The following is a 13,407-nucleotide window of genomic DNA, read 5'->3' as shown; positions in this document are numbered from 1 at the left end:
TAACCGCCACCTACTGGACTGATGTGATGAAGCAAAGCGGACAAATGCTGAGCGGAAATTATGAATGACGATGGTGATACACCTGTGGGAAATCGAGTTACTGCGTGATAGAGACTGGGTTTTATCGTTTAAAGGGTTACTAGTTACTAGTAGGCCTGCTACTAACATTTTTGGGAAAATAAGTTGAGTCTCAGTGTCATGGCAAACAGTGTAATTTAATGTGTGTGTATACTGGGATGGAAATGTCAGAAATTCCAAACCTGCCTGAATTTAAGGCAGACATATATATTCAGCTCCCATAAACTCATATCTTCTAAAATGCCGCAGAGGATCTCCTGCTGTGTTCTCACATCGGATTCTCCCGACTTTCTGCAGAATGTATACTAGGGGGCCAGGCACCAATAATCCGGAGGCTCTCAATCCTGCATTTGTGTTCACACATGCACCTCCTCTGGAGAAAGTGCAGAGAATCTCCAGAGTTCAGTGCATATTTGAAAGCAGTTTTAAGGACCCTACAGGGACTCTTTGAGCATGTGAACTCTTTGAACTTTCTTTTATTTCCTGCTTTATTTTAATATTCCTTCCATTGTGGGGCTGGTTGTTTTTCTTCCTATTTATGTGTAGTTTGCCGCCTTTGTGATTGTCTGCCCCGTCCTCTTGTGTTTCACCTGGGTTAAGACACATCAAAGTGGAAAACCCCTACTTTATTTTTCCAAGGTCTTTCCTTTTGAGCTGCAGTGGAGTAATTGAAACAAAACAATTTCATTCCAACAAGATTGAGGGAGCTATCCAGCATATTCACATCATATTGCTTACAGATTTTTGTATTTGTGGTAAGAGAGAATGTTCCTTGTTTTGTTCATGTGTGTGGTGTAAGAGAGAGAGATGACTAAGTTACTCATCTGCTTGGCTGTTGTGAGTGACGTCTGAAATAAGAGCAGACACACTTTGCGTTCACACTTATGTAAATTATTTGCACAGAATTTATTTAGTATCTTTTTTCACTGTAGTATAACAAGCGGAGGACATCTGCTGTTACATAAAACCTGTACATTTGTGGTTAATTTAGTTTTTCACTTTCGAACACCACTTGGGCAAAACAGATGCATACATACTGTACATCAGTTACTTTGTCATTTGAAAGACAAATAACTCCCCCTCCTGCCAGCTTGTTTTAATCTGAACATCTGAAAACAAAACAGATTCCATGAGTAGTCCAGATTTTAAAACATCACAGCACAGACATAATGCATTTGCAGATGGAGCTGGGAGAAATGCAATTTCGTTATGCTGTGGCTTCTTGTTGTATGATCTGGATGACAACAAAGTTCACTTTGACTTTAAATATCCACTGTTATCCTCCTCCGTAGCCACGTTCGCATGTGGATAGCAACAGACATTTAGGCTAAAAACATAGTGTACATGACCTCGTTCCTCGACAAATAACTCCCCTCCTGCCAGCATGTTTAAATCTGAACATCAGAAAACAAAACAGATTCCATGAGTAGTGCAGATTATTGAAAGATTACAGCACAGACATAATGCCCACAGCACAGGCAGATTCATTGCAAACCAATTAAACATGTTTAATGATACCTATACATTTTTAAACACTGGAACAGGTCATGAAAGAATAATAAATGACAAAATATTTGTTATAGCTGTGTACCCTACAGCTAGTGCCAATGACATCCAAACACCAACACATAAAAACACAATCCTTCGATATATATGTTTTACGCTGCATCATTTTACAGTCAGTTCCTTAATATTTCATTGAGAACAAAAATGAACATGAAAAAACAGCTTAGGCTTCAACCTGTGAACAGGTTTAAACAATTGAAAGTCAACTTCAACTGCGTTTTGTATCCAAAAAAATGAAATATTCTCATCTCACTGCCTAGCTGGGGAAACAAAGCAGCAGAGGGGTGTCATTATATGTTCCCCTCCATATACATACATACTGTATATACTGACAATTAGTGTGACAGATGCAATCTTCAGAACACAACATATAAACAGAACTCAATCATACATGAGAAAGTGCAGGTCTGCATTACAAGGTTGATTTAAGAAATAATTTACCATTCAACAGCAGGTGGCTCTGTATAGGACAAATACATTATGAGGAACAAACTGTGTATCATGGCTTTAAGGATTTTATGGGGACATTTAAAGTGCTTTAAAGGAAGTCTGACATTTGAGTTGTGTTTTCTTTCATAGTAAGGAAAGGGAGATATTATATTTAATATTATTTCTGAATAAAGGCAGATAGGTCCAGCAAAAAGACTAGAAACAACTAGTGTCATCAGAAAACATCTCCCAACAACTCCAGAGTTGTTCTTATTCAATACCAAATTGGTATCCAATAAATCTCAAACTGTGGTTCATTGACAGTACTGGTCAGGACAGGCTTCCCTGTTCCACTGGAACAGCTTCCTTACACCTAACACAGCAAATAAAAGAAAATGAGGAGTTGGTGTTGTATTTGATATGAAGCATTTCACCATTAGCCATGACATTCTCATTTCTTAACTTTTTATGTTGAATTTTTCATCTACAGCAACAGTTTATCTCACAACATACTCAAGTTAATGGTGCTCTGTCCATAAACCAAAAGTTCTAAGTCCCTCTTATGTAGTCTTTCATTAATGATATCCTACTAGAGTGCATACGGGTGCAAATGTATGCCGCTGACTGTGTTGTATCATGTCTTAATCTGGACATTAGAAAGACAAAACGTTTGTCTTGTTAGCACTTTTGGAAAAGGCGCTGCACAGCTCTACATTGGTGGCATTCTCATTAAAGGTAAAACAATTAATATTTTTGCTGAACTTATATCTTGGCGTAATAATTGATCTAGATCATAATTCAAAAGAACTCCTGAGTCCCTGTAAAAACGAAAAAATGTTACACCAAAATATTCTTATTATTGTGCAGATTTATCTCAAGCAATTAACGATTGTTTGGTCTTTCACATGTCAAAGGTTGTACAAGTCATGTCAAAAGATAGAATCTGAGAATGTTTGGCATATTTAAATATTTTTGCTCACTGTTTTTCTCTGTAGGATACTGGAAAAACAGCCCCTATTGAGTTTTCAGGTTATAATCAAGTTTATCACTAGTGTATAAAAATTCAAATGGCATAGCCTCTCCGCCAGTATGTGACTTTGTTTACTTTTGGTTCATAAAATTTAGAAAAATCATCAATAGCAGATTGTGCTTGACATGTTCATTGCTCTGCATTAAACATTCTATGTGAAAGTCACAACTGAGTGGAAAGTCTGACCAGATGACATGAAGAGTTATAGCTTTATCAGACAGTTTTAAGCAGATGTGAGGAAACTCTTTGAAGTATGTAAGCTAATATCTAAGTAGCTGAAACGTTTATCATGAGAGAATTTGTGAGGGAGTCTTAATGCTACTGTGGACAAATCTTTTTCCAAAGTGTTAGTTTGTCTCAAAAAACTGTATGAGTATATGAGAGATATGGTAAAAGACACTGTACAAACACTGAAGGAAATCAATAGGAATTTGAATCACAAAAACAGAACAACTAAACATTTATGTGTGTGGAATAACTGCTGAGTTTAATATGAAGGACAAATGACCTTCTTTGCAATCAATGCATGGCTCAACCAGTAGTGATTAGTTTGGACAGGTTGTTTTATCCAATATCCACGAATCAAAATCTCTCCCATGGGGCTTAACAAGGTGCAATATCCTCTGAACCTAACCCTCAACAAGAGTACCCCCTTTAACAAGGAACAAAACAGAGAACATTCAGAGATAGCTGCATGTGAGTGTGTGTGCACAGGTGTGTATGAGAAAGATGTACCATTGTGTGTAATTTTGTATTGTGTCCTGTTAGTTCAGTGTTGTTTTTTTCACTTTGCATATTCAGACGACCTTTAAGCTAACTCTGGTTAAACAGATCAAGTGCACATTTATATTCTATTTTGTACAATGTCCCTTGCAAATAAAATGAATGAATAAATAAATAAATAAATATTGTGAGTTTAGCAACACTGTGTGATGTCATCCCTCCGCTCACAAACAGCCACATGCTCCTGATGTCACATTTTCCACTTTTTCATCACAACATGTGATGATTGCATAAAATAAAAGCAGCATTCAGAGTTGTTGGAATGTGTAGGTGTTTCTCTTTTAACTGAGCTAAGCTAACTGAGCTAACGTGTCCTCCCTGCTTCCAGTCAAAAAACTGAAAAACCTTTGCACACTTGAGTGATTAGCTCTAAAACAGACAGCTGGAACTGTCTGGAAATATGAAACCACAGTTGAATAAGGCGAGATTAGATATTTGTGATTCAAATGTGGTAAAAGTTTGATGGATTTTAAGTCAATTTCACAGGTCAACTGAAATACCACAGAGCTGTCAGGTGGTCAGAATAGGGTTGTGTTCAATCCGTTTGACTGCCTGGTCAGTGGAAAGCATCAGCTAAAATGATCCAAGATAAACCATGACCATCAGCTCCATGACCCGCACAAGTGTGTGTAAGTTCTGTAAACCAGATAGTCAGTCATAAACATGACCATTTCATGATAAAAGGATGGATTGAGTGGTGTCGACACTGAGGCACTCTTTTACAGTCCACTCTGTGATCCTCTGTCGGAAGCATAGAGGAGGAAAAGGTTGAGGGTCTGAAAGGGAAAGCCACCTTAAAACAGAGTTCACATGTTACTGCTATGGTCTAGGACATATATAAACTCTACATGTCATGATATCACAGAATACAACCTTCTCTTGTTTGCTCATGCTTACATAAGATGCATGAATTCCCATATAAAGGGATTTGAGTTATTCACCCATCAGTTTAAGATTTTATCCACCCCATCTGGGGGGAAGTCTACAGTCCACACTGGGACTGCTGCCGATGTCTGCGAACACTACACATCTGGCTGAAGGACTGTCCACAGCGCGAGCAGCTGTAGGGCTTCTCCTGCGTGTGGACTGTGCGGTGCCTCTTCAGGTGGCTGGACGAGATGAAACTCTTCCCGCACAGTGTGCATCGATAGCGCCTCTCCCCAGTGTGGATGAGGAGGTGGACCCGCAGGTTGTTGGGCTGGGCGAAGCCCTTCCCACAGTGAGGGCAAGTGTAGGGTCTCTCCCCTGAGTGCACCCGCTGGTGCAGCTCCAGGGCAGCTGCACTTGGGAAGAGACGACCACAAACTGCACATGACACAGGATCTTTAGAAGAGGCAGCACTGCTCCTATAAGGCCGCCTATGGCTGGTCGGTATGGCAGAAGGAGCTGATGGGGGAGGGGGGGGGAGGGGGTGGAGGTGGGGCAGTGACAACAGCAGCAGCAGTGGCGGCTGCAGCCGCCATGTCAAAAGAGGCAGCAAAAGCAGCCATTTCATGAGCTCCACCTGTGAAAAGAATAGTTGGAGGGCAATCTAAACTGTCTCCTCCTCCCTGTGAGGAAAAAGAGGCAGAGGGGTGTCCAGTTTCTGTGTTTCCCAAACCCAACTGTGCTACCGCATACGCTGCACCAAGATGGCCTACCCTCTCTTGCATCCAGACCAGGTCAAGGCCCAGGCTGTGGAGGCGGTCGGGGCTGGGCTCATCTGATGCTACAGGGGCTGACAGCTGAGAGGGATGAAGTTCTTCTTCCATGCAATCATCTGTCTGGATCTCTGGCTTCAGAGCACCATCTGTAAGGCTCACTCCAAGTTCCCTGCGAGCAGCTTCAGGGGCCGGGAGGCCCCCACTGCTGTCTGCCAAACTGTTTCCAGGGGCCTCGGTGGCTTTATGCTTGCCTCGTGGCGGGCAGGTCAGATCCACTGTGGAGTCAGTGGGAGAGGAAGAGGGTTGCTTGGTGGAGGGGGTTGAAGGGGTGATGTTGGTGATACTAGTGTCACCAACATCACCGCGGGGGATCTCTTCATTGGGCTCCAGGGCTGAGGAGGTGCAGAAAGTCACAGAGCAACAGCGTGAGTGGATTTTAAGAAAAAGGAACAACTCAGAGAACAGATAAAGTGAATTTGGAGAGCTCAATGTACATGAGTATATGAGTGAATCAGACTTGGGGACAAATCTGGATTAAACTTTGTGAGTGAGGTTTCACTTTTTGATGAAATGAGTTCATGATCTGATTGTTGAGCATCTTAAAACTCTTTGGTTTGTTGGCAATTCAGCTGTGTTTCCACAGCAGGAGCTTTCTTCAGGAAGTAGGAACCTATGAAAGAACTTTTCATTTCCACTACAGGGACCTGGGTCTAAATTAATTTTTGTTTTTTTTAACACAAACACAAAAATAGTCCAACATTTGCCACACACAACACAAGACTCACACAGCCAAGATATTAGGGTTAGAGTGACTAGAGTGATCTGGATTCATAATCCAACATCAATTATCAATTACTAACTACATAAATGTGATGTGAGTTTGTGTGCTTTTTTAATTTATTTTTTAATAAATTATATTCTGTTTGTGTACAGCTTCCCTGTCAACAAATATATTGATTAAATTAAAAATCTAAATATTAGGTGGGGAGATCTACCCTCCCTCCACGTCTCCTAAGCACTTGAGCTGTGGACATTTCTTGAGTCTTAGCTGCATCACGACATGGACGACTCTGCATCCATGCAGAGACAGAACATAATCAATTAATCTCATATATTTATAGATAGATAGATAGATAGATATAGAGGAGCAGAGTCCCTTGTTGACCAGTGGAGTCATGTGCCTCAGTGCAGTGGTGCTGCTAAGGGGGGGCCAGGTGGGGTCAAGTGGTTAAGTGTGTATAGTTTTTTATAAAAAAAACATGGCTGCCTCCGTAGCGTGGACCCACTTCAGATGTAAATATAGAGTATTTAAACATAAAGGGCCTGTTCTAGGGTAAAAAAACCTCAATTTGAGCCGGATTCAACATTACACGACAACTGCCAATAGATCCCTTTTGAGACCACACTGATACAGTAAAGGCTACAATCAAAGGTTTCTTTTTAAGGCTTAGACTGCAGTCTGATTTTTTAATTGAATACCTTATTTTGTAAATTACAGCACACATTAAATAACAGTGATTGTATTGTATTAATTGATAAAAGAGCAGCTATGTGCAGCAATATAGAAAATTGAGGATGTGATAAATCGAGATCCATCAAGATACATCGAAGTGTTGACTAGTGAATCGTAATCGAATTGTGAGGCTAGCGAAGATTCATACCTTTAGTGCTTCATAGTGGGTGAATGCTTCATCCTGATTGGATGGTTTGTTTAAGGGTGCTAATATGGTGCCTCAAGTGATAAACTAATTGCAAAGCTTGTTGGGGGAGAAGCATGTATAAAACAGAAAGCAGATGTGTCTGTTACATTTGCTACTATGGTAAATATCTGAAGTTCTCTTGAGTTTCTCTTTTAGTTTCATGGCTTAAGGTAGAAGGGTTTACATGTTTAAAACTCATCAGATAACTCATTATTCAACCGGTAAATTTGGTTCAGACGAGGTTTAAATGTTGCACCAGTTAACCTCTACTTTATCCTTAAGTTTACCCTGACATCTTTGTGAAGAGGAATAAACATGTTCAAACTAGAGTAAATACTGTAACGGTTAATTAAGCACTTACCATTTGACAGGCCACACTCTGCCCTGATATTCACCTCCACCTTGAGGTCCAGGTTGCAATTGTCTCTTTCTACTTTCTCCTGCTTCACCAGAGGCAGCACCTTGGTCTCACCCTGCTGTGAAGGTTTACAGGACAACAAAACATTTTACTCTGTTACTTACTTATTGAAGAACTTAACATAAAGTGTTTAGTCATGACTTTTTCTCTTTCACAATTTGATACATTTATTGTGCTACTTTTAATTACTTTTTACCAACTGATCTCAGGTCTGCTGGCTCGTTGTAATCCCCGAATGACTTTATTCATAGCAAAATGAAGACTTAAGCTACTGCTGCAGAATCTCATGCTCTAATACTCCTCACAGACTACAGCTCGGAAAGTAGTGTGCTGTGGTTGTGAACACTGGTGTGAGGTCAATACATCAGAACTAAGACGACACTGACAGAGAGTAGATGCGTCTGTTGTGTTTATGCTAATGAGCTTAACACTGCAGTATATACACAAACATAATGTATCAAAACTACTAATGCTCCTCTTGCTGCACCTGTCCTCATGTAGATATAAAAATATAAATATTGGAGCTAAAATGTGCAGCTGACTGACGTGGTCACTTGGTGCTGTAACGTGAATGTATTCATGTATGGAAAGCGTTGCTTTTAGACCTATGGATCAGGCCTGATCTGTGGCCGTCTGTGATGGGAACATACACTTGGGATATTTACACTGGAAAAGGACACAATTATACTTTTCTATGGTTACTTTCTGACATTAAAAAACATGGTCCATCCTCATTTGTTTTTTTAAATCATAGGGGACAAAGGCAGAGGATGTGATATGAAAATGTCTTTATTTGTACTTCAGAGCACAATATGAATGTAATATTCATATATTCACATGGAAATTCTGCAGGGATAGAGATGTGTATGGTGTATATACTGTATAACAGGTTATTTTATCAGGAGATGACAAGATATTTCATCACATGTGGATTAAATATTTTCATTGTTTACTGGAGGAAGACCATCTGGGCTTGAATATCAGTCATATCCACATCAGAAGGAAGAAGATAGCAGTAGTGTTCCGGTGTGTCTTTACTCTTTCAAACACAATGGTCACCAGGGCCCTCATTTATCAATGTACACTGACATTTAAATAACTTTAATTTATTTGTTCCTGATGTGAGATAATCTGGGACGATGTGCAATGTGGTTAACTGGAATGCATGATGTCAAAACAGAGAAATAAACCCTCTGTTACACAATTATGCTGTGACAGACTGTGAGGGAGGCAAGGCATTCAAGAACTTTTCAACTTCCAAGAAAACAAACAAACAAAAAACAACAGTCAGCAAACAGCGTCTCCATCAAAATCTCTGCAGGGTACATGAGGATTGTAGCTGATGTCATTGCTCTGATTCCTCTGACAAATCATGTGGATTCTTTTTCAAAAACAGTGTGTTAATGTGGTTTCAGTGAAACACAGAAACATTCTGGCGATTAATCTTTACCTTTGAAATGTGATGAAAGGATTTCTCTTCTGAGGAGACATGAAGAGACACCAGTGGCTGATGGTCATCAGGTCCTGGAAAATAACACAAGACCCTGAGCAAGCACTGTCCAAGGAAGCTTTTACGCCGCTACACCCTGTCAGATTTACCTTTACCCTCTGGTTTGGCTTGTAACGTCATTATGATTAAAAAGCAGAAACACCTGATGACGCTAAAGTACATAACTGAAGATATGACCCTAACATCTGCTGGTGGTTGCTAATATCCCCTAACATCAACTGGTGATTAACATCTTAAATAGTGCTGTAGACCTTCAAACATACAAGGGACATACACGTGCACACATACACATCAAGGGGGGCTTGAACCCCTGCTCCTTTTCTTCTTTGAAAGAACGCGCCCTTTTTCTGGGGTGCTTTTTTATTTTTTATAAATCATTATTATATATTAAATCTAAACATCAGGTTGGGAGATTAGACTTCATCTCTACCCTCCCTCCCTCCACGTCTCCTGCAGTGTTGAGCACTTGAGCTCTGGACATTTCTTGAGTCTTAGATGCATCACGATGTGGACGACTCTGCATCCATGCAGAGACAAACACAATAGATTTATGTTGTTTTTAGCGATATATATCGTGGACTACAGGAGGAGGCAGCAAAGTGACTTTCGTCCGCTCTGCATCGGCGGGTCTGAGGTGGAGAGGGTGAACAGTTTTAAATACCTCGGTGTGACCATCACACAGGACCTGTCCTGGCCACTGCATGTAGACAGGACTATTAAAAAGGCCAGGCAAGGTCTGTTCCACCTCAGACGCCTCAGAGATTTCAGGCTCCCCCTCAAGGTGCTCAGGATCTTTTACACCTGCACCATCGAGAGCATCTTGAGTGGGAGCATCACCACATGGATGGGCAGCTGCAAGAAACAGGACCTCTTGGCCCTTAGGAGGGTGGTCCGCTCAGCCGAGCGGACTATCAGAACAACTCTACCCGACCTGCAGGACATTTACACCAAACAATGCAGGTCCAGAGCTGAGAGGATCCTGAAGCAGCCCCACCACCCCGGACACTCACTCCCCTCCCTGCTGCCATCAGGAAGTCGGTTCCGCTGCTTGAGAACCAACACTGAGAGGATGAGGAAAAGCTTCTTCCCACAGGCCATCCGTCTGCTCAATAGTGAGCATTGAACTGGACTATTTCAATCACCTGCACTGTAATATTGTATATACTGCAAAATTGTAAATTTCACATGTTTATATTCAATACTGTAAATTTCACATGTCAATATTTAATATCTATTATTATTATTCACTGGACACTTTATAGCATTAAGGCAAAAATAACCTTTAAACACTTTTTTTTCCAAGTTCTAGTCTTTATTTTCTTCATATTTTAATTTATTACTATTGTGGTAGCAGGAACAAAAACAATTTCACTATGCATTGTACTATGTATGAATGTGTATGTGACAAATAAAACAATCTTGAATCTTGAAATCTCCCATTCCACCACATCCCAAAGGTGCTCTATTGGATTGAGATCTGGTGACTGTGGAGGCCATGCCAAGTTCAAAGTCGCTTAAATCTCTTTTCTTCCCAGTTCTGATGCTCGATTTGAACTTCAGCAAGTCATCTTAACCATGTCTAGATGCCTAAATGCATCAAGTTGCTGCCATGTGATTGGCTGATTAACTATTTGTGTTAACAAGCAATTGAACAGGTGTGCCAAATAAAGTGGCCAGTCAGGACATCAAGGTTAAGATGCAACGCAGTGTTTTAAATTGATTGTTGCAAAAGAAGTGACGCCCCGTTTATCCAGGAACATCAATATGAATTCAGCAGGTTTTTATAAAGATCAGTTATTAAGTGTGAGTGATTAGAAAAACATCAGAGGAGCAGAGTCACTTGCTGACCAGCGGAGTCATGCACCTCAGTGCAGTTGCGCTGCTAAGGGGGTGCAGGTGGGTCTACCTCAATACAGTAAAGGCTATAATCAGAGTTTGTCCTTTTAAGCCTTAGGTGCAGCACAAAGTGTAAACTGAATGAATGTGAAATCAGTGCAGAGAGCACTGACCACTGTCATAGACTTACTGTTGTAGTCTGAGTTTTGAGTTGAAAACCTTATATTGTAAATTATAGCACAATTGGAATAACAGTAACAGTCTACAATACTTTTCAACGCACTTCTTCACCTCCACCTCACTCACAAACACCTCAATGTCAGTGTCAGAGAGTTTTGCTTCCTCATCCTTATTGTTTGATGCCATGATTCACTGTAGAAACCCATTAGTGAGCAGGATAATTTAAAATTCATGAGGGGCTTTGCATTGACCATTTATGGTTGAATGTGGGTATAGAAGCTATTTCATTAGTTTGATATATTATTATTATTTGTTATTTTAGCATTTATATTTTTAGACACTAAGTAGGGATGTTAATGAGGGGAAGCACCAGAAAGGGAAAAGTTTTTTTTACCAGAGCATGAGGGTGTTTTTGAACAGGAAAATCTACCCAACCATGAATTCAGCATGAACAATGGACATCTTTGGTTGCCTGCCCAACTAGACTGGTGCCTCAGTGGCTTTTTATTAAGTTTATTTTGAAAGAAACATCCTTTGGACAAATAGCCACTTCAGCGAGCATAGGGCGGAATATGAGGTAGATTCACATACGGACATTTCCAGGGGGAGTGTGATTTATAATGAGAAAATTACCTTCAGATGTGCGTGTGCACAGTTTTATAAATCTGAATCTTTTTAGCATATGCCATTTTCGGCTTTTGTGTGCACGTACAATTTTAGTATGAATCCTACACACTCTTTTAGAAATTGGGCCTCTGGTCTCTACCACCTCCTGAGGGATATATCTGTATCTTTAGCTGCTAAATTTTCCACTCAGTTCAGAAGCTTGTCTCTCAGCTGCATTTGTCTGCTGTTTGCTGCTGAGCAGGTGGTGGGCAGTAGTTTTATCAGAGCTTTTTCTATGAAAACAGCTGCTGCTGCTGTTGCTGGAAAAAATGACACGAGTGAGAAAGAACCATCAGTGAACAGTAAGGTGTCTCTTTGCGGAGCTGTGGAGGAGGGAACAACACAACGACCGAATTTGACCACTTGAAGTGTCAAGAGTTAATTAACCCATTGAAGCCTCAAAGATGGGGGACTTTTGATCTTGTTGTCATCCCTCACTTACATTGAGATTACTTACAGCAACCAATAACTTTTTCAATGTACAAATGGGAATACAATATCTATTTTAATACTATAGAGATGAAAAATGTGTTTAGCTCTTAGGAGGGTCACTCTGGTTTTTCTGAACATTATTTCTATTGCCACGAGACAGACCAAAGTCAAGTCCTGTCCACAAACAACAGTGGGATAAACAGGGATGAACTGGAGCCCAGCAGCAGTAGATCATGTGGAAACATCAAAGAAATCCAACAGTGTCTGCTCAGCTGCAGACCAGTGGAGGCCAGTTACAAAGGTATAACGAGCTGCAATTAGTATCATTACTAATTCTTCATAGATCATAGGCCATTAATAAGAAAGAAATATGGGTTACTCGGATGTGAAAATTCTTCTCCAGCAGACACTTACTCTTTAGGGCGACGTCTCCACTGATCTCATGTTAAAGGGCTGCAGGACAACTGGACCGGATCGTTAACATTCATGGAGTTGGTGTGGTGACATGACAGTGTGTATGAGGACATGTGTGTGTTTGTCCTGCCTCCCTCGGACTAATGTCTCCTCCACAGCAGGCCGGCTGCTGCCTCCACCTCTTTACCTTCGGGTGGCCTGAACTCCTCCCGCTGAATTCGTCTCCTCATCTTCCTCTGGTAGCTCCTCATCTTCACGTCCATGTCTTGCAGCTTTTGCCGCAGCGCGTCGTTCTCCTTCTCGCTCTTGTCGCGCTCCTGCTCCATTTGGGAACGCAGCGCCGCGAAGCCATCGTCCACCAGTTTGCAGATCTCCGCCACCGCAGAGTTGGCCAGTATCTCTATGATCGAGGCAATCTGCGCCTGAAAGCCGATACAGTCCGCCATCATTGTCTCGGCTGTGTGTTTGTTCGTGCGCGGACAGGCGTGCGCCGCAGTGCTCGGGTGTCAACAAATCCACACGCTGGTGTGTGATCGGAGACATGCAAAATACCAGGAGCCGGATTCACAGTCTCTGTGTATCTGTCCCTGACTGTGTGCAGCTCAAATGTTGTGTCTCTATGAAGTGCACGGGTCGCCCTCTGATGACGTCAGTTTGTTGTTCAGCTTTACTACAGTCAGCTGAGTCAGAATCTTGCCTTTCCCACAAAAACTCCTTATTTA

General features: G+C 41.2%; 1 protein-coding gene across 1 annotated transcript; it reads right to left on the bottom strand.

Moving 5' to 3' along the window:
- Nucleotides 1–965: 965 nt before the first annotated feature.
- On the bottom strand, nucleotides 966–13,317 carry LOC138411234 (uncharacterized). The gene is made up of 4 exons (XM_069530733.1): nucleotides 12,873–13,317; nucleotides 9,098–9,171; nucleotides 7,591–7,705; nucleotides 966–5,921 (listed from the first exon to the last, which is right to left on the bottom strand). The coding sequence occupies exons 1-4, from the start codon at nucleotides 13,132–13,134 to the stop codon at nucleotides 5,245–5,247; spliced, it is 1,128 nt and encodes a 375-aa protein (XP_069386834.1). The 5' UTR covers nucleotides 13,135–13,317; the 3' UTR covers nucleotides 966–5,244.
- Between the last annotated feature and the right edge of the window lie 90 nt (nucleotides 13,318–13,407).

Source organism: Paralichthys olivaceus, chromosome 8 (assembly GCF_024713975.1).
Source record: "Paralichthys olivaceus isolate ysfri-2021 chromosome 8, ASM2471397v2, whole genome shotgun sequence".
NCBI classification, from domain to species: Eukaryota; Metazoa; Chordata; class Actinopteri; order Pleuronectiformes; family Paralichthyidae; genus Paralichthys; species Paralichthys olivaceus.
Note: the sequence above shows the minus strand (reverse complement) of the source record. Positions and strands in the feature narration are given on the sequence as shown.